This window comes from Rousettus aegyptiacus, unplaced genomic scaffold, assembly GCF_014176215.1.
Source record: "Rousettus aegyptiacus isolate mRouAeg1 unplaced genomic scaffold, mRouAeg1.p scaffold_m13_p_10, whole genome shotgun sequence".
Lineage (NCBI taxonomy): Eukaryota > Metazoa > Chordata > Mammalia > Chiroptera > Pteropodidae > Rousettus > Rousettus aegyptiacus.
Window position 1 is genome coordinate 66,820,430 of NW_023416285.1, and position 22,448 is coordinate 66,842,877.

General features: G+C 36.1%; 1 protein-coding gene across 4 annotated transcripts in view; it reads left to right on the forward strand.

Annotated features, from left to right (window-relative positions):
• The window catches only part of TEC (tec protein tyrosine kinase), a 120,172-nt gene that overhangs the window by 94,611 nt on the left and 3,113 nt on the right, over positions 1 to 22,448 (forward strand). For all 4 annotated transcript variants that reach the window (XM_016128158.2, XM_016128156.2, XM_036227955.1 and 1 more), the window contains 9 exons: positions 354 to 529; positions 3,181 to 3,246; positions 7,791 to 7,845; positions 10,070 to 10,149; positions 11,329 to 11,462; positions 13,840 to 13,914; positions 14,674 to 14,845; positions 14,969 to 15,185; positions 21,683 to 21,747. In XM_016128158.2, coding sequence (XP_015983644.1) covers positions 354 to 529; positions 3,181 to 3,246; positions 7,791 to 7,845; positions 10,070 to 10,149; positions 11,329 to 11,462; positions 13,840 to 13,914; positions 14,674 to 14,845; positions 14,969 to 15,185; positions 21,683 to 21,747 — 1,040 coding nt within the window. The remainder of the gene's footprint in view (positions 1 to 353; positions 530 to 3,180; positions 3,247 to 7,790; positions 7,846 to 10,069; positions 10,150 to 11,328; positions 11,463 to 13,839; positions 13,915 to 14,673; positions 14,846 to 14,968; positions 15,186 to 21,682; positions 21,748 to 22,448) is intronic.

A 22,448-nucleotide genomic window follows, 5' to 3' on the forward strand; every position in this document is an offset into this window, starting at 1 on the left:
CACTGCATAGTATGTTTTTTTCATTGCAGATTGTTTGAGCAGTAGGTCCACCTTTAGTCCTGCTGGTTTCTACTCACACATTACCCTTTCCTCTCCCTGGAAAGCTAACCCTGACACTGAGCAGAAGACTCTTGATGTTTAAAGGCAGTTTTTGCTCATGTCCTGTGTTCTGAAACCCATGAGAGACCCAGTAGCATCAATATCATCAAACTCATGGGAGGGTTCACCAACTTATATTAGGTAGACCTGAGGTTTCTGCTTTACTTTGTGGTGAAGTGCAAATCATAGTGTTTTATCTCACACCAAGTTTCAAACAGAAGACTAAACTTTCACATGTTGTCTCCTTTTTTTAGCGAAGGCCTCCCCCACCAATTCCACCTGAAGAAGAAGATAATAGTGAAGAAATAGTTGTAGCTATGTATGATTTCCAAGCAACAGAAGCACATGACCTCAGATTAGAGAGAGGCCAAGAGTATATCATATTAGAAAAGAATGATGTTCATTGGTGGAGAGCAAGAGATAAATATGGGTGAGTATTCCCTCTTTGTGTATGACACACTGTGGGTGGGAGCTGAGTGTGATAATCTGTGACTATCACGGTATGACTGGTTTCGCCATAAGTAAAAGTACACATTATTACTCTGCAGTACACAAATGTATTCTTTGTTGTGACTCAGTACATGTACATGGATTAACCACTTCTTTCTAGAAATTAGAATACATTGCACTGGTCTTTCTCTCATCCATTATGTTTCATTGGATTATTTTGATCTTTTGGGAAATTATATTTTATGTCCCCCCTGCCACCGAGGTAAGTAATTGTGCCTGTGTGCATATATATAAAAGACATACATGCACATGCATGTAAGAAATGAAAAAACAAGCATTTATACAAGATAATTTAAGATGTAAAAGGAACTGTTCTTTTCAGCCTTGTTATTGGTAAGTAACAGGTACATGTGGATAAATGTAGGGGATGAATTTCTTTTAGGCTTCATTAACAAACTCTGTATCCTGTATTTAGCTCTGAAATGTAATCTTGTTTATTTTCCTGAGTTCCATGGATGGGAAGAGGAGGGCTTTTTGTCTTGGTCAGATCACACCCTTTCTCCCAAGTCTGCTTCCTCACTTCCCTGTCCTATCCCCGTCCCCAGTTCCAATTCTATATTCCTCAGTTCACTTCCGGGAAAGCAGCAGAAGCCTCTGGGTTAGGCAGGTTCCCTCTCTTCTGCTCACTTCTCAGCAATAGTGCATTTATTGAGTCCTGGCTTGCTGGGCATTATTATTTTCTCGGGGACTCTTAACTTGTCAGTCTGTGTTTACAAAAAAGGTCATCACTGCTTTTCTTTGGCAAACACTGCAGAAGACTGATTTTTATTTTTTATTATAGAAATTTTCAAACACCCACAAAAGTACATAATAGTATAATGCAGCCTCTTGTCATGACTTCAACAATTACCAACATTTTGCCAGTCTTGATTTACCAATCCTCTAATTGTTTTTTCTAGAGTATTTAAAAGTAAATTCGAATCAAGTTATTTCACCTCTAACTTTTAATGATTTTTTTTTAACAACCACTGTGTCATTTTCGTATTTAATAATCATTAAAAAAAATACAACCTATGGACTTTCCCCTAACATTTTCAGGACTGGAAGAAGAATACACACGAAAGCCCACATATCTAACGTACCTAAGTATTTAGAAGTTATAAGTCAAGCTAACAAACTGATAAATAAAATATAATTTATTTCACAACTTGACAGAAATACCTTCAGGATGACAAGGAAGGTAGGGTTTGCATTAGAGTTCCATACCAGAAAGTCACGGCACACTGAGAGCCGGCTCCCCAAAGTGCCCCCCTCTTCTCTTCTGCACCAGGTTCCATCTCACGTGCACCTGGAGGATCTCTTGCCCATCATTCAGAGTCTGTCCACATTGCTTGCAAAAGCCACCCCAGAAGTTGGCCATCCCTGAGGCTGAGCTGGAAGGGGGTGCACACAACCAACTTAGTTTGCTTTGCAGAGGATAAACCCAATAGAAAGGCCCATATAAAAGCCTTGGCAATGGGCAGAGAATTCTGGGGTCCTAGTTACCCTGGTGATGGCTTTAGCGTGTTCTCGAAAGTGTGAGGTCAGAGCAGGGGCCTAAAGATGGTACTGGTTATGTAATTCCAATTTCCCCTGATTACCTCTAATATATACTTTTATAGTTTGGTCAAGATTCAAACAAGGTCTGCACATTGTGTTTTGGCCGGTATGTCTATTTTATTCTACAGAGGTCCTCATCCTTTTTTTTTTCTTTCCATTTTTGATTTATTGACGAAGCCAGGTCATTTACCCTATGAAGTGAGCAAATTGCTTCCATATGGCGTCATTTAGTATGTCTCTCTATCTTGTATTTCCTATAAAGTGTGATCAAGAGGTTTGGTCACGTTAGAAGTTGATATCTGGTTGTACCACTTCTAACGATGAGAAGGTAACTCAGTGGTTTAGGCGTCAGCCTTATTCTTCCCTCATGAAGTTCTTCATCAGTATTTCATCTAATGATTTTGGCATTCATTAATGATTATTACTTAGGTCCATTATTTCATTAGGAATTGCAAAATGGTGATTTTCTAATTCTGTTATTCCATCTACATTTATTAATTCTTCATAGGAGAACTGCCTTATCAACCAGTTCATTTAGTTAATACAGGAAAGGCAAGATAAGTTTTTGATTCTTTCCCTTTACCAATTTTCAAAATAATGAGTTAATGCTTGAACTTTCTTTAGCAATAACAATGGTACCAATATTTCATTAGTGTTATTATGGATGCTATATGTTTGGTTTCAAGCAATTGCAGTAATAATTCTTTTTGCTTGAATTGTTCCATCTTAGTTAGTTAGTGGTGGCTATTTTGGGTTGGGGACCTCTTTATTCTTTTTTAGCTTCCTTGTTTTCTGGGTAAAATAAAATGGCTCACATTCATCATGTAATTTTCTTGGCCAAACCTGCAATTTGCACTTTTCCAAGGAGTGCTGGCTCTTTTTAGTAAGAATCATTGGGGGTCAGTTAGTCTTTCTTATAAGTATTAGACAATATTATTATACTTCAATCATTTCAGAAAGGCAATATTTTTCTTTTAATAACCTCTCAGAAAAATAATTTCAGTTTACCTAAAGTATTTTTCTTGTTTCTAGGAGTGAAGGATATATCCCAAGTAATTATGTAACAGGAAAGAAATCAAACAACTTAGATCAATATGAGTAAGTAAATGATTATTTTTTCTTTTTCTGACTATAACAATGTATGATGATTGTTTTAAAATTATTTAAAATATTAAAAAGTTAATAAGAAAAATTACTCTTAAGTCAAATAGACTTGACCTCTGTCAACATTAGTATATTTTCTTTCAATCTTTTAAAAAATAAAATTATCCTATATATATTAAGCATATTTTAAGTGTATTTCCTCATACCATTAAATAGTCTTTGAAAATATTTTCATATCTACATTATATTTTATTCAGTCATAAATCCATCAAATATGTACTGAGATCTTTGCATGTATCAGGTACTGTGCTAGGCCTTAAGGGGCATAACCAGGCATATGGCACATGGATGTGTAGTAATTTATATAATCATTTACTTATTTGTATGGCATTATATACTTTAGACATCTTTGCTATGTAAAAATAACTGGGACAACCTCTTCTTGCTTATTACCTTAAACTAGATCTCTAAAAATCTATGCACTGGGCTAAAGGCTGGTTCTGAACTCGTTAAGACTCCTAATGCATGCTGTCAAATTGCTTCCCAGAGAAAGCAATGGGCATATTATTCACATGCCCATTGTGTATGGCCAGGTTTTAGTGAGAGGTGTATATATACCAAATATTCTTTTGTGGTCATTCTGAGGTGGTGTATTGATGTTTCATTCACTTCTTTAAAAAGACTACCACCGCCGCCACCATCAGCAATGAAAAGAGGTATCCTCTGTCCATGTCACTTCCTGTAACATGAGTGTACCTTAAAATCTCGGAGAGGATTAATAGATTCAAAAGTCATTGCACTCAGTGGTGTGATCCCTCGAGGTTGTTTTATAAGTAAGTGAGGGTATAAAAACTATGTAAGTAAACGTGTTTTTTGTTCCTAAATAATATTTTAGGAAATATAGCCAAATCCTTAGAATTAAGGAAGATGCTAAAAGGTGAAAACTTGGACCTAATTTCAAAGTGATCTGACTGAGAAGTAGCTAATAATTTGGGGGTCTGCTTGGATACTAGATAATTTTTATCTAAATGTGAGAACTCCCTTATGACTCATGGGATTACAAATAAGGATTGTATGAAGTTTATGATTCATTGAGTTTTTTGGATATATCTTAGTTTGGAAGTTTTCTCTCCCCCGAAGGACTCTTCTCCTCTGCGTGACTAAGGGAATTTGTTGTGTAAGGTCTCTCGCACGAGAGTCCCCTCAGCCATCTGCCCGGAGGTCAGGGATTCCGCATGGCATTGTACCACACCTAGCTAGATGACAAGGGGGAAACCTGTTCTCAGTGTGAGAGTCAGAGTTCCCCCTGCTTCTCCTGCTGTCTCTCTACTCCATGGTATATGTGTTGTTTTTTGCTCTAGCTTGTCCTTAACACATCTTAAATGTCGCCAGTATTAAAAAGCCTTTTGCCAGCTTTCGAAACAAGAGTTCTCCTGCTGTTTGTTTGGGCCCAGGAAGATCTCAGGCAACAGACTGTCCACCAGGCTGGCTCAGGATCGTCAGGCCTGAGGCTTCCGGGCTGTCAGTAACCTGGTTCTGACCTCCACACCTAGGCGACTGTTTAGGGAGGAGAGAGATGGAGGACCCACTGCAGGAAGAAAGTGGGTTCACTGTGATGGTTAATAAGATGTTCTTGATGGAAAGATGTTAAAGGAAGAAGGTGAGAGGAATGAAAGGGACCTTAGAACACGGAAAGTCTAGGATAAGGCTTTGAGTCAGTGGCACAGGAGGCAAGGCTTAAATTAGAGAACCGGCAAAGGTCGATAGCTGTTTTCTATTTCTCCTTCATTTATACCTGCCCTATTCTTTTTATGACTTATCCAACCCACCCTCCCCAAGAAGCTCAGCCAGGGTCCAACCTTTTTAGAAAGAACTGAGTGTCAGACACCACTATGAAGTCCTGTTCCTCTCGACTGTTTTGAAATGACTAACCAATCTGAAAACCGCATTCACATTAAGGTTTTGCTCTCTGAGAATGGAGTGACAAGTTACTTAAAAATCCTGGGCGTTCTTTCTGGATGTACAGTTTCTTCATCAAGAGGAGCTCGCCTCTCCCACAGGCATTTCCGTGCCAGCCCTGTGAGAGCTGTATGCGGGCCGGCCCCTGTGTGGCAGCACTGCCCTGCTCGCCGCACGGGCTCCTTTACATCTTATCCGTGTGTACACTTCTTCCTGACAGGATGAATTCAGCAGAGCCACTGTCGTCTTTCCCTTCTTGCCTGGTGATAAGCATCATAGAAAAGTGGGGAGAAGCCACAAAGAACCATTAGGAAATACCACTAGTTGATTCATCTATTTTTTTTGTTCATCACTCCTTCCTCCTTTCCCTCCTTCACTATATTCTGGAGGGTCTGAGTTTATATCTTAGGAAGGGAAAACAGCATTCCTGGGAATCTGCAAATGCTGTAAAAATGACCCCTCAGAACAGGATTTCAAAGAGCCTCCCCTTGGTGCGATGGATTCCTTTTCTTCTTCCCTTTATCCCCTCCCAGGAGCTTGGTTATACTAGAGGAAAGGACCGCTTGCTTTGAATATCTTATATCTAATTTCCTCTTGAGAGCCACAATTTAACTTTACTGATTTATTGCATCTGAAACATGAGACTAACTCTCCATTGCTTACACTTGCTGTGAACATATAGGGTTGAATCTTCTGTTATTAATATAGAGAATTTTTAAAAATCTTTTTTGCTGATTTATAATGCATAATGAGGGCTCCAGTTACCTTTTTTAAGTTAATTTCTGAGACTGTTTTTGGCATTCTGACAAATATTTCTGGTACCAACAAAAGAGCTTTAGGGACAGAATCCATTCTGTTCTCATTTATTATATTCCTCAGTTGCATTCAGAAATTGATTGATCAGAACCACAATTTTGTTGAACTTCAGCTCAATTAATAAATTGGGATTCATAGCAGTGAGATCTTAGTACCCACAGTTCTGAGGCCTGGTTAATCACCTCAGACTCCAACTAAAATAATTGTCATCAGCTCGTACTGGCATTGTAATTGTGTCTGGCCCCTACAACTGCATAAAAAAATTCAGACCAAATAAGATCTTGTATTTTATTCTTTGTATTTTTCCCTTCCTCAGTCAGGGAAAGCCTTTATGTTTACTTGTCTCAGGGTGCTGGTTCTGAATAGTGGTGACAAATTCAAATGTCCTGAGAGGCCAAGCTGGCTTCCTAGCTTTGGAGAGAAATGTGATGGTGGTGGGGTGTTCTCTGCATCTAAACCAAGCAAACAAAAAGCTAAATAAATAAAGTTAAAACTGAAGGCCACAGTACACAGTCAGAGTTCACATTCTTTGGCCTACTTGCTTACACAGTTGACCCTTGAACAACATGGGTTTGAATTGCGCAGGCCCACATATACGTGGGGTTTTTTTTTTCAATAAACACTGTAAATTATTTTCTCTTTATGATTTTCTTAATAATGTTTTCTCTAGTTTATTATAAGGATACAGTATATAATATATATAATGTACAAAGTATGTGTTAATCAACTTTTATGTTATTAGTAAAGCTTCTGGTCAACAGTAGGCTATTAGTAGTTAGGTTTTGGGGGAGTCAAAAGTTAATGTGGATTTTTGACTGTGCAGTGTGTGTGTGTCAGCACACCTAACCCCCACGTTGTTCAAGAGTCAAGCGTAATCTCGTGGAATGATTGGCTTGGGGAAGCAGGGAGAGGGGAGGGCCTCTGAGGACGACCTGGGGATGGCAGTATCCTTTTTCCCTTGGGCTGTACAGATCTGCAGGGACTTGGGGTTGTGGCACAGCATGGTGATAGCACCTGGTGGGGGGGCGGGTCATGGTGGGATTCCTGCGTTGGAGCCTGGGGGCTGTGGGGCTGTGCTGGCACCAGTAAGTCTGGAAGCCCCCAGGAGGCGGCTGTTTTATTTTGTTGTGTCATTTGACAATTGGGACCTTCCTTAAATCCAACGGGGGGACCTTCATAATGACTTGAGGTGAAATCTACTGCCTATTTGTGGGATAGGGGCTTGGCATAGATTTAATTTGAATTAAAGACAATCATGTAAAATGACGTATTTCCTGCATATTTTAGTGTGGGAGTAAAATTCATTCTTGTTATTATAATAGTGAAAATTTGGAAATGATTTTTATGTTAAATAATGAAGATAGCTTAAATTATGGCACATCCATACCATGATACACAGAACAATATTGCATCTTATCCGTGTGTACACTTCTTCCTGACAGGATGAATTCAGCAGAGCCACTATTGTGGTTTCAGTCATATTCTGATAGACAGTATATGCAAAATTCAGGTTATGATTAGGCAAGTGTGACTTGATCCCACTTTAATAAAAAAATAAGAATGTTGGTACACATGTGTCTTTCATGGGTAGAAAAAGTCCGAAAGTATATACATTAAATGTTACTAGTGGTCGTCTATATTAGTGAGGTTATGAGTGATATGTTCCTATTTGTTGTGTTTGTTATTGTTGAGAAGTATTATCTGAAAAGAATAAAAAATAACTTTAGAAACCTGAAGCCTTAAACACATCTTTTTCTATTCAGATGGTATTGCAGAAATATGAATAGAAGCAAAGCAGAGCAGCTCCTCAGAAGTGAAGTAAGTGTTTGTACTTGTTTCCTGGCTTTGGTTTCAGCACAAGTTAATTGTAATAAACCCCAGATAAGCAATTCCACATACCTCTGTTCCTAAAGCCTAAAAAATACTAAGATGCATTTACAGGGTTTTGCCTTCTTAAATCATTTAAAAGTGAATGCTGGTGTTTTAGTTTTCTGGGGGGAAGGGGGGAGCTGTGATGAAGTACCACCAGCTGAGTGGCTCATGCAACAGAAATTTATTTTCTCATGGTTCTAGAGCTGAGAAGTCTGAAATCAAGATGCCAGCAGAGTTGGCACCTTCTGGGGGCTGTGAGTGGAAGGACCTGTTCCAGGCCTCTCTCCCTCTCATCTCGTGCATATGGGTCTCTGTGTTCCAGTTTTGTTTTTATAAGGACTCCAGTCACATTGGTTTATGGCCCACTCTTAGTGACCTCATGTTAACTTGGTTCTTCCTGTAAGTCTCCAAACAAGGTCACATTCTGAAGTAGCGGGAGTTAGGACTCCAACAAACTTTTTGGGGTGGGGGGGGGGGCGCGAAATTAAACCCATAAGAATAGGTAATGGCTATATATCGGCAATCTTTTCTTTACTCTCTTTCTTATTGATTTATCATTTACTGCCTTGATTTTAGTACTACAATGTGTGTTTTCTTTTTGTCTAAAAAAACAATACGTGATATCTTTTAGACATGAAGTTTTAATATTTAGTTGCCTTTAGAAATAAATGTGCTAAAATTTTTATATTGTTAAAAGAAATAAAACACAAAGATAAAATGTAGACCAGAGGAAGCCACAGTGGACTGAGTAAGGAGTAAGTACCAAGTCTGGCCGTGACTCTTCTAGTCTGTTTTTACATCTGTAGGATGAGGAGGTTGGATCAGGGGATGATCTCTACAATTGTCTGCATTTACGATCTAGTTATTCTATTAGTAATAGTTCCCAATCTTTTAAACCCATGCTTTCTCATTTTATCTCCTGCTTATTACCACCAGTCAAGGTTTTGTTGGGCACTTGTTTCTACAGTTTGTGCCGGGAGAGCAATAGCAGGTGGCTTTGCTTGATTCAAATGACACATAACCACACCTACTTCCCCACAGGCTTCCTACATGTCTCCTAGGTGACCTGCAGATGTGAAGCCGCTATGGGGAGTGGCTAGCTAGAAGAGCTGGGGTCCAAGTCCTGGCTCTGCTTCTTAATAGCTGTGTGACCTAGGGCAAGTTATCCAGCCTTTCTGTGCTCCATTTCCTTACCTATGAAAGAAAGTGGGTGTAACAGTAGTAGTTACCTAATAGGACTATTTTGAGGATTAAGTAAAGCTGCAGATCAGAACATAGTAAAACAGAGTAAGTTCTCAATAAATATATCATAGCTATTATACTTTTTACCAATTGATGATTATGATCATCATCCCTAGTTGTTATCAGACTTCTTTGTGGGGTTTTATTTAATTCCATTGTTTTTCCTATGAATAAGAGTAAAATTTATTTTATTTTTCGACTGTTAAACACACTTTCATCGTAAAGTGTTTCGGTGCTGGAGACAGCTGTGGTGTTGGTTGGGGAAGCATCGGCGGTTCCAAGCTTCTGTTTCTTGCTCTCTGGCTTGGCACCTGATGAGGATTTAACCTTTAGTCTCATTGTTGGTTCTGCCTTTTGGTGCTTGAGTGACTTGTGCCTCTGTCTCTCCTTTAGTGAAGAGTGATATTTAACATCGATTTCCAGGGGAGTTAAAGATTTTAAAAAAACATTCTTGTAAAGAGCACTGAGATATCTACAGGAAAATTGCTATTTGGATAGAAGGTGATGTTGATTCAGGTTCATAGCCTATAGTAAATATGAAAAATATATGAAATGAAACCCAATAATTAAGAAACACATTTTTCAGTATCCATTTTTATGTCCAGAACTAAAAGGCATTGCAGTCTTGTCTGTTAGTTTTGGAAGGACGCTGAGGTATTATTTTACTGAAATGTCTCATGCTATGGGTGTGAAGATTTGTGCTTGTGCTTGTGGGGAACTGTGAGTGTGCTTTCTTTTATCTCATGGCCCAGTCATGTCAAGTGGAAAGTCACGTGGATGAGCCCTGTTGCTAAGTTATGTTTCTCTAAAGCAGATTTTCTAGGCAAAGGACAATAATCATAAAATTGTAGGACTGGATTCTCACATCTTTTCTGGGTCATAAATATGTGTTATTGAATTGAAACAATTTTCTTAACTTGGATTTTAGGATAAAGAAGGTGGTTTTATGGTAAGGGATTCCAGTCAACCAGGCATGTACACAGTCTCCCTTTATACAAAGTTTGGAGGGTAAGTAATCCCACTCTCTCTTCTTTAATTTAGAGTTTTGTATGAAGTTCCTATATAGTTTTTATTGATTCATTATTTTCAAAAAATTTCAGCATTAAAAAAAACATGTGAACTTGATTTCTAAAGTCTATACTATTTTTATATTTCTATTTTGGTATTTTTCCTCATAGTTTTGTGTGTGTGTGTGTGTGTGTGTGTGTGTGTGTGTGTGTGTATTTGTTGAGAATGGCTATGAAAACTTTACTAACATTCAACAAATAAGTACTTTGTACTGCGTTAAGCGCTATGGATACCACAGTGAGCAAAGCAGTCACAGATCCTGCCCTCCAGTAGCTTAGTGGGGCTTCAGAGAAGCACACAGTCACTCATGGAAATATATGAGTAAGGGCAGTGTGTATGTGTGTGGAGGGGGCGGTATGAGGTACCTAGCCCAGACGTATCTGAGTTAGTCATCAGCGTTGTCTAGTGACGTCCAAGGTGGGACCTGACAGTGAGACAGACAAAGGTAGAGGGAGGGTGTTTCTACCCAGGAAACTGCCTGGACCCAGAAGTGAAGGAGGATATAATCAGTTCCAGGAACTGACAAAAGTGTTGCATAGCTGGTTTGTAGAACCGAGAGGCGGGGTGGAAGGAGGAGAGAAAAGCCTGAGATAAAAGCAGAGGTTAGGTCATGGCAGTGCCAAGAAGCCAGAGCTTTATCTTAAGAGCAGCTAGAGTTCTCTTGAAAGGGTTTTTGACAAGAGGTGACTCAAGAAGATCTATGTTCTAGAAAGATATCTAAAATAGAATTTAAAATTTTTTTGTAAGTCTGGTTTATTCACTTTTAGAGGTGTAATTTCTCTAAACAATTGCAAATTTATACCAAGAGCAGGGACAAAAAGCAGTAGCTAGCTAACTAATAGCTATTTTAAGACTTTTAACTTTGGTTAAATGGATTTGGTAAATGTTCTCTTTCATAGTCTCAGGTGAGGGACCAAGAATGTTATCAGTGACCACTTTAAAAACTTTCACCTGTTAGTGTGCAAGGCAAAACTAAGAAGAACATGGGGAAAAATAAAATTGTGCAGCGACTAGAAGGGGCCATATGTAAGGACCTTGCGGTGACCTGGTAGAAAACATCTTCAGAGTGAAATTACATGATTCTCACTTGGTCCTAACACATTTCGATTTTTTTTATAGAGAAGGCTCATCAGGTTTCAGGCATTATCATATCAAGGAAACAACAACATCCCCAAAGAAGTACTATCTGGCAGAAAAACATGCATTTGCTTCAATTCCTGAGATTATTGAATATCATAAGCATAATGCAGCAGGTAAGTGAGCTCTTAAAACTGATTTCAAATATTAGGTTGTGGTTAAAATGATCAGACATTTTGATGAATTCTTTCTTGAGCAGTTTTATTTTGTAGCTAGTTGTCAAATGTGATTGATTTAAACTTATTGTATATTAAGAACTGAAATGTACAAAGAAAAATCAGAAATATCAAATTTCACAGAAAGCTCTGTCTTGACCTTAGGACATGAATTATTCTTACCATATATGTTAAATGTCACATTTCTATGGTTTTATCCTTGATATTGACAAAGATTCTCTGCTTGACCAGAATTTAGTCAGTCTTCTGAACTGTCTCCTAGGGCAATCTGTGTGCTTTCTTGTAAAATCCAGTTTTAGCAGGAGCTCTGCTGTGTCAGTTTAACCAGAAACCCCTAACCTGGATATCTGATATATGATCACCCTCAATATCATATTCCTCATCTTCCACTCCCTACCCGCCCCCCCCCCCCCCCCCAGTGATGTCTGGTCACCCTGGCTTGTCTTCATCAAGAATCTTGTTAGAGTGGTTTAGCTAGAACTGCCCATTCCCTTTACCCCTGATGTTTTTCTTAGTGATACTCCGTCCACTGTCCCCTATTCTGCTTCTTGGCTGTGGATTCCCACTTCCCAGTCTCTCATGCCCACTCTAAAATCCCATCGTAGTGGTCCCTGTACTTATTGAAATGGTCCTAAATGAAGTCTGCCTTACTTCTTTAAAATTAACTTTTGAAATTTTATTGAAGGCAACTTTTGCAAAGTCTTTTGTCATTTATGATTCTGTTTGCTTTTCTCAGATAATGACTGGAACAGTTCTTGAGATACCAGTTATGAGAACAGTTATTTATATATCATAAAGTTTGCCCATTTAAAGTATACAATTTAGTAGTCATTAGTATGTTGACAGAGTTGTACCAGCCATCACCATAATCTAAGAACAATGTCATCATCCCAGAAAGACATCTTGTACCTGTTAGGAGTCACACCGCACACCTCCTTCACCAGTCTAGCCCTAGGCAAGCACTAATCTACCTTGCCTATTCTGGACATTTCATATAAATGGAATCATACAATACATAGTCTGTTGTGACCAGCTCTTTTGATTTAACACAATGTTTTTGCTGTTCATCTATGTTATAGGCTGTGTGAGTACTCCATTTCCTGTTGTTCATGGATGGATTTCATTTATTTATTCTGTTATCATTCATCAGTTGACAGACATTTGGGTTATTTCCACATCTTGGCTATTATGAATAACGCTTCTGTGAACGTTTGTGTACAACTTTTTGCATTGAAATACATTTTATTTCTTTGGGGGGTACTTAACTAGGAATAGACTTGCTGGGTCATATGTAACTCTATGTTTAACATTTGAGAAACTCATTTCATATCAATTTATCCCCCAAAGGACTTTTTCTTAGCTCTTATTGTTTTTTTTTTCAGTGTTTACATTCCACTATTTTTTTCTTTTGTGTTCTTGTATATATTTTATTCTTCACCATTATCTCAGTTCATTCATTTAACTAACATGTATTAAATGCTTACTGCATACCAGGAAGTACGCTAAGTTCCAGGGAGACTGTGGTGACATAGATAGTCATTGATCCTGTCTCTCCCAGATCTTAAAATTCAACAGGGGAGGCAGAGAAGTCTATAACAATATTAAGTTAGTAAGAGATATGCTGTATTAGAGGAAATATAGAGTTCTATGGGTGTTTATAGGAGAGATACCTACTGTTCCTTCTTATTTGGCAATATGTGCAATTTAAATTAAAGGATTTAATGTACCTCACTGATTTCCAGTAGTTGCTATTTCCAGTTGATAGTTTAAAACCCAATTTTTATGGTAAAATTCCTAATATAGAGTTATGTCAGGTGAATCATTTTAATTTTTAGTGGACTACTATAATTCCCTTTCATAGTTCAGATCTCATATTGGAAAAGAACATGAAATAATAATTGATAACTATTACAAAGGTTTTGTTTTTCTTATTATTGTTTTTTTAGAAAGCTTTTAACATCCTTTAAAATGTGAGAAGAAAATATGTTTGCCTGGTACCTGACAAACACTGTAGTATTTAAAAGAAAATGTGTGTTGAATACATAAAAGCATATATATATATTTATATATTTAAATATTTTATGCTCTGTAGAAATATGAAATTGTCAACTCAGAGAGTAGGACCGTCTTCTTCCTTCCTGCTTTCCTCTCATTTTTTTTCTTTCCCCAGCATGTAACACATTACTATATGTACACACAGAGGATGGGCACTAAGTGGATAAATAAATGAATTTTATAAGTGAGTTTCTAGTTTAGCTCTTTACCATGCAGAATGATTAAAGATGACTCTGACTGCGATACTTTCTTTGATTTCTAGGACTAGTCACAAGGCTGCGCTACCCAGTTAGTGCAAAGGGAAGGAATGCACCAACCACTGCAGGATTCAGCTATGGTAATTCATTTTGCATTGGCTAGTTTTTCTTGAAAAGAATCCATTATCACAAGACCAATTTAGATGTGTAAAATTCTGTGTAGTGGAACTGTTCTTATAAGTTTATAGAATGAGTTTTTAGATGATTGTACTTGTAGCTGTAGTAACCCTAGTTTTTTTTGTTGTTGTTTTTGTTATCATCATTATTCATAATTTAGCAGGAAGCTCTCTGTCAGTGAAAAGTTAGCTTTACTATGTTACATCTAAAATAAATCAAAGCCCTTTCTGGTTCTCACAAGCTTTGTTGGTTACTCATGAGAAAGTAAGGATGGAGATAATACAGAAGGCATTCAACTTGATTGTCACTGTCACTTTGGCAAAAGCCTTTTAGACAGCAGGTTAAATTCTTTCCAATTTGCTAGAATTGAAAAAACAAAAAACCCAAGGTGGGAAGAGTAGTAAATGAGAGAGTTTTTGTTCTTTTTATTTTTTAAAATAACTTTCAAGCTCTATTATTATTAGTTTATTATGTAGCATCTTCTTGCCTTCTCAGTTTACCTTGCTTGTATTGTGACAGTTCAGAAGGAGTACATCCTCCCCAGAGAGTAGAAAGTCACCATTTGCAGTTTAGATGCGAGTTGCAAATCTCCTCTGTGTTTTACCAGTAATTGTATTATCCTGTAACTTTGAGATTGACCTTGGTTATAATACTATGTTTCCCAGTGACTCCTGTTCTGTTCTCCTTCCTGAATTTTATCATTTTCTCCTTCTGTTTCACAGAGAAATGGGAGATTAACCCTTCAGAACTAACTTTTATGAGGGAATTGGGGAGTGGACTCTTTGGTGTGGTGAGGCTTGGCAAGTGGCGAGCTCAGTACAAAGTTGCAATCAAAGCTATTCGGGAAGGTGCAATGTGTGAGGAAGACTTTATAGAAGAAGCTAAAGTGATGATGTAAGTTACTCTGTTCTTTCTGGTTCCCCTTTTTGCATGAAAAAGTGGTCTCCTCACCAGCATTGGCTTCCTGATGGTTTCTTTTTCTATCCTAACTGTGTATATGCATGACTTCCCTCCCAGGAAACTGACACACCCGAAGTTAGTACAGCTTTATGGTGTTTGCACCCAGCAGAAACCAATTTACATTGTTACGGAGTTCATGGAAAAGGGTTGCCTTCTGAATTTCCTCCGACAGAAACAAGGTCTTTTTAATAGAGACTTGCTCCTGAGCATGTGTCAAGATGTGTGTGAAGGGATGGAGTACCTCGAGAGAAATAGCTTCATCCACAGAGATCTGGTAAATTTTAAACCACTTATATTTTCTTTCATTAGCCACATTCCTTTATAACACCGGGTTAGCAAATAAGCAGTGATTGGTTAGTACCCAATTTTTGCTCTCAACAGTATTTTACTATTATATATAAACTTCTAAGTTTAACTTGCGCCATAATTTTAACAGAAAGATCTTTTAAAAATCTAATGCGTATGATACATAATTACATAGGCAATTGTATAAATAATACACAATTACATACGTAATATTTCCCAGCAATCTACCATGCATAAATTATTTGATCTCCATAAGAATCTCGTGAAATAGTCTCCACAGTGTTTCCGACCATCACTGTTTTATAGATAAGAAAATTATCTTGAGAGACTCGAAATGACTTGCATATGATGATAAATGAGGAAGTTCAGGGTTGACTCATCCTCTAAATCCTAAGCTCTTTTCCATCGTGTCACACATTATAAGCAGAAACTATAACAGAAATCCTTGGTTCGTTTTCTTTCTCTCTCAAATTACTAGGGAAAGATGGAAGCCCATGTTCATTCCTGAAAAATATCAGGAAAAGCAATCTTTTATTACTGATTCTAAATTATTGAGATGAAGACACTACTTAATTTTTTCTCTTACTTTTCCTTCTTCTCTCCTCCATTCTTTTCTTCCTCTTTTCTCTGTCTAGTCTTCCTAAACGTGTCTGTTTTTGGCATTTTGGCAAAACCATTTTATTGTTTTTTATAGTTTTGATTTTTTTTACAGATTCCACTTGTAAGTGATATCACATGGTACTTGTCTTTCTCTGACTTATCTCACTTAGCACAGTATACTCAAGGTCTATTCATATTGTCACAAATAACAGAATAGCTTTCTTTCTTAAGGAACCCTGAGAAAAAAGAATAAAACTATAGCTATTTTTTTTTAAGCTGTTCATCCATTGATGAACATTGGGATTGTTTTCACATCTTGGTTATTGTGAATAATGCTGGGATAAACATGGCAGTGTATGTTTCTCGTCAAAATCCTATTTTCACTTCCTTTGGACATGTACCCAGAAGTGGAATTTTTGTATCTGTATGGTAGATCTATTTTTAATTTATTGAGGAAGCTTCATATTGTTTTCCATAGTGATCAGACTAATTTAGCCCACTAATTTATATGTATAAGGCTTCCCATTTCACCACATCTTTGCTATTACCTGTTGTCATTTGTCTTCTTGACGATAACCATTCTAACAGGTGTGAGAGGTGATACCTCATTGTGGTTTTAATTTGCAGTTTCTTTTTAATGTTGATCAGCTTTTCATGTGCCTGTTAGCCGTTTTAATGTCATCTTTGGAAAAGTATTTTTCTTTTGCTGCCCATTTTTAAATTGGTTTGTTTGTTTTCTGTTAAGTTGTGTTAGTTTTTCATATATTTTGGATATTAACCCCTATCCAATCTATGGTTTGCAAAAGTTTTCTCCCATTATGTAGGCTGCTGTTTCCGTTTGTTGATTATTTCTTTTGCTCTGTGAAGCTTTTGAGTTTGATGTTATCCCATTTATTATTTTTTGCTTTTGTTATTTCTGTTTTTAGTGATATGTCCAAAATATCATTTCCAAGACCAATATTGATGAGTTTCTTCTTTATATTTTCTTTCAGGAATTTTTTGGTATCAGGTCTTATGTTTAAGCCTTTGATCCACTTCAAGTTAATTTTTGAGAACGATGTGAAATAGGGGTCCAATTTCATTGTTCTGCATGTTTTTCTCCAGTTTTCCCAGCATTGCTTGTTGAAGAGACTGTTCTTCCTCTATTGGGTATTCTTGGCTCCCTTGTGGAATATTAGTTGACTATAAATACCAGAAATTAATTCTGGGTTCCCTAAACTGTTCCATTGATCTATCTGTTTTTCTGTCAGTACTGTATTATTTTTATTACTATGGCTTTATAGTATAGTTCGAAATCAGAAAGTATAATACCTCCAGTTTTATTCTTTTTTCTCAGGGTTGCTTTGGCAATTTGGGGTCTGTTGTGGTTCCACATACATTTGAGGATTTTTTTTTTTTTTTGACTTCTGTGCAGAATGCGATTGGTATTTTATGGGAATTGTGTTAAATTTGTTAGATGGCTTTGGGTAGTAAAGCCATTTCAATAGTATTCTTCTTATCCATGAATATGGAATATTTTTTACTTCTTTGATTTCTTTCAGCAAAGTCTTGTGGTTTTCATTGTACAGATCTTTCATTTTCTTGGTTAAATTTATTCCTAAGTGTTTTATTGGTTTTAATGCTAGTTGTGAATGGGTTGGTTTTCTTTATTTTCTTTTCCGATGCTTTATCATTAGTGTAAAGGAATGCCACTGGTTTCTGTAAGTTGATTTTGTAACCTGCCACTTCAGTGATTAATTCCAACAGTTTTTTGATTGACTCTGGGATTTTCTATATGTAAGATCATATTATCAGCAAATAGCAACAGTTTTACTTCTTCCTTTCCTGATTTGGATGCCTTTTATTTCTTTGTCTTACTGAATTGCTCAAGTAGGGATTTCCAGTACTATATTGAATAGTAGTGGTGAGAGTGGGAAACCTTGTCTTATAATTGATCTCAGAAGAAACAGTTTCATTTTTTTTTTGCATTGATTATATTGTTAGCAGCGGGTTTATCATCGAAGGCCTTTATTATGGTAAGGTATGTTCCTGCTATAATCAATATATTAAGAGTTTTTATCATGAAAGAATGTTACATTTTGTCAAATGTTCTCTCTGTGACTATTGAGATGATCATGTGTTTTTATCTTTTATGATGTGTGAATTATATTTATTGATTTGCATATGTTGAATGATAATATATATCCTCGTATCCCAGATATAAATCCCAATTGGTCATGGTGTATAATCCTCTTAATGTGTTCTTGAATTCAGTTTGCTAATATTTTATTGAGAATTTTGTTATCAGTATTTATCGGAGATATTGGTCTATAATTTTCTTGTAATATTCTTATCTGGTTTTTGTATCAAGGTAATGCTGACTTTGTAGAATGAATTTGGAAGTATTCCCTTTTCCTCAATATTTTGGAAAAGTTTGAGGAGTATTGGAATTAATTATTTAAATGTTTGGTAGAATTTACCAGTGAAACCATCTGTCCTGGAGTTTTCTGTGTTTGGAGTTTTTTGATTATTTACTCAATCTCTTGATTCATTGTTGGCCTATTCAGATTTCTTCCTGATTCACTTTTAGTGGGTTATGTGTTTTTTGAAATGTACCCATTTATTCTAGGTTATGTAATTTGTTGGCATATAATTGTTCATAGCAGTCTCTTATAATTTTCTGTATTTCTGTAGTATCAGTTGTAATGTCTCCTGTTTTATTTCTAATTTTATTTGAGTCTTCTTTTTTTCTCAGTCAGATAAAGGTTTGTCGATTTTGTTTATCTTTTCAAAGAACCAGCTTTTAATTTTGTTGGTCCTTTCTGTTGTTTTTCTTGTCTCTGTTTTATTTATTTCTGCTCTAATTTTTATTATTTCCTTCCTTCTGGTAACTTTGGGCATAATTTGTTCCTCATATTCTAGGGCATTGAAGTGTAAATTTAGGTTGTTTTAGATCTTTCTTGTTTATTAATATATGTGCTTATTACATTAAACTTTCCTTTCAGAACTGCTTTTGATTCATTCCACAAAATTTGATATTTTGTATTTTCATTTTCATTTGTTTCAAGATAATTTTTTACTTCATTTTTGAGTTCTTTGACCCATTTATTGTTAAGAAGTGTGTTGTTTAGTTTCCACATATTTGAAGATCTCGTTTTCCTACATAGTTGTCTCTTTGTGTGTGTGGTAAGAGCACTTCCATTAATTATCGTAGCAAATTTCAAGTTGAAATCGAATTTTTTTTTTTTTTTTTTGCTGTTGAGTTGTATGAGTTCCTTACATATTTTATATATTACCCCTTTATCAGATACTTGGTTTGAAAATATTTTTTCTCATTATGTAGTGAAGACAAAAGAGCCTATGTTTACTCTTGTGTATACAGTTGACCCTTGAACAACCTAAGGGTTAGGGGCCCAAACCCATACACCAGTTGAAAATCTGTGTATAAGTTTGACTTCCCAAAAATTTAACTACTAATAGCCTACTGTTGACCAGAAGCCTTAATGATGATATATCTAGTTTATTAACACATATTTCATATATTATGTATATTGTATACTGTATTCTTACAATAAAGTAAGCCAGAGAAAAGAAAATGTTATTAAGAAAATCATAAGAAAGCCCCACAGAACACTTACAACATAAGGCCTCTTTAGCCTCTCTACTAAGACCGGAAGACAGAGCAGCCCTACCTAATACCTAGAAACAAACATAAGGAGGCAACCAAAATGGGGAGACAAAGAAACATGTCCCAAATGAAAGACCAGAACAAAGCTCCAGAAAAAGAACTCAAAAAATGGAGTCAAGCAATCTACAAGATGTAGAGTTCAAAACACTGGTTATAAGGATGCTCAATGAACTTAGGGGAAGAGTAGATGAACTCAGTGAGAACTTTAACAAAGAGATGGAAAGAATAAAAATGGAGATAGAAAACATAAAAGAGAACCATCAGAAATGAAGAATATAGTAACCGAAATGAAGAATATCTTAGGAGGAATCAACAATAGGTTGGACGAAACAGAAGATTGAATCAGTGATTTAGAAGATATGGTAGCAGAAAAACACCCCATCAGAACAGCAAAAAGAAAAAAGAATTAAAAAAAAAATGATGCTAGTTTAAGAGACCTCTGGGACAACATCAAGTGTATCAATGTTTGTATCATAAAGGAGAAGAGAGAGAGCAAGGAATCAAGAGCCTAGTTGAAGAAACGATGGTGGAAAACTTCCCTAACCTGGCAAAGGAAATTGACATACAATCCCAGGAAGCGCCGAGAGTTTCAAACAAGTTGAACCCAAAGAGGCCCACACCAAGACATATCATAATTAAAGTGCCAAAGACTTAAAACAAAAAGAGAATCTTAAAAGCAGCAAGAGAAAAGCAGTTAGCTACCTACAAGAAGCTTCAATAAGACTGTTAGCTGATTTCTCAACAGAAACTTAGAATGCTAGAAACTTAGAATTGGCACAAAATCTTCAGAGTGATGAAAAGCAAGGACCTATGAACAAGATTATCTACCCAGCAAAGCTATCATCTAGAATTGAAGGACAAAAAAAGAGCTTCTGAGACAAGAAAAAGCTAAAGGATTTCATCACCACCAAACCCGTATTACAAGAAATGTTAAGGAGACTTCTTGAAGAAAAAGAAAAAGAAGAAAGAAGAAGAGGAGGAGGGGGAGGAGGAATAAAAAATGTGAGTAATAAAATGGCAATAGCTACATACATATCTATTAATAATTACTTTAAATATAAATGAACTGCTAATGAAAAGGTATAAGATGGCTGAATGGATAAGAAAACAAGACCCTTTATATACGCTGCCTATAAGAGACTCATTTCAGATAAAAAGACACACTCAGGCTGGAAATAAAGGGAAGGAAAAAAATATTTCGTGAAAATGGAAATGAAAAAAAAAAAAAAAAACTCAGGTAGCAATACTTATACCAGACAAAATAGACTGACTTTAAAATAGAAGATATAACAAGAGAAAGAACTCAGTGATCCCACTTCTGGGTATTTATTCAAAGAAGCTCAAACACTAATTCGAAGGGACATGTGCATCCATAGGTTTATTGCAGTGTTATTTACAATAGCCAGGATGTGAAGGCAACGTGGGTGCCTTCAGTGGATGAATGGATAAAGAAGATGTGGTACTTGTATACACTTAGCCATAAAAAGAATGGAATCTTGTCACCTGCAACAACATGGATGGACCTAGAGAGTATTGTGCTAAGTGGAGTAAATCAGACAGAGAAAGACAAATATATGATTTTACTTACATGTGAAATATGCAAAACAAAACAAACAAACAAAACAGAAACAAACATAAATATAGAGAACATTTTGATGGGAGAGAGTTTGGGGGTGGGTGAAAAATAGGAATGGATTTAGAAGTGCGAATTCATAGTTACAGAATAGTCATAGGGATGTAAAATACAGCATAAGAAATATAATCAATAATATTGTAATAATTATGTATGGTGTCAGATGGGTACTAGGTTTATCGGGGTGACAACTTCATAAGTTATATAAATGTATAATCACTATGTTGTACACCTGAAAGTAATATAATATTGTATGCCAACTGTAATTGGGAAATAGTTATTTTAAAAAATCATAAGGAAGATAAAATACATTTGCAGTACTGTATGTATTTGTTGAAAAAATTCACATATAAGTGCACCCATGTAGTTCAAGGTTGTGCTGTTCAAGGGTCAGCTGTATGTTGGACACATTTCTAGAAGTGTACAAACAGATTTTGAAGAGACATTTTCACCCTCTGAAGATGTTGACTGGGCTAAACTAATTTTAATATAAACTGAACTTACATTTTTCTACTCTTATTGTGGAACTTTGTAACTAATATGTTATTGTAATGGTATTTTCCAGGCTGCTAGAAATTGTTTAGTGAATGAGGCGGGAGTTGTGAAAGTATCTGATTTTGGAATGGCCAGGTAAGTCCGTGTACACATTTTCTATTAATTTTGGGATAAATAAATATGAGACTGTAACCAGTCCCTCTGCAGATTGACTATGTCAGCTTCTTCCTCTTTAATTTAAGAAGAGTTTTGAAACCATATCTTTTGTTTCATCAGCAAAATATTAGTAGTACCCATTATTTTTTTTAATAGAGGAGCTAATTTCTTTTTCTGTTTATTGGTATTTTCAATGTAAAGCAATAAAATAAATTAGATTATTTCTGTTTCGAAAGACATCTGTGCTGAATGTATCCATTTTACTGTTAGCTTTGGCTTTTTATCAGGTAAACAAATTGTTGAGGAATTATGATTGCTTTATGCTTTATTACATGGGTTTATGTGACATACACATTAGCTTGTAGAGTGAATAAGCATGAGGATAATCTGCACTGATGAAGCAGAAAGGCAATCTTGTTATCTAGCTGATGAGATAAATAAGTTCATTAAAATAAACAAGTATACACTGTTAATTATTGTTAATAATTCTTACCACTAGGTGGTAGTATAGCATATTAAATACACTACTTTCTTTTCTCCTTGGAATAGAATCTTTTTACAGCAGTCTGTTCAGAATATCAGTTCTTAGAATATCCACACCTATAGGGTTTTTATTTGCTTAATTTTTATAATTTTAATAGAGTGTTAGAAAAAAACTTTAAAAAGTATTTGGTTTGCCT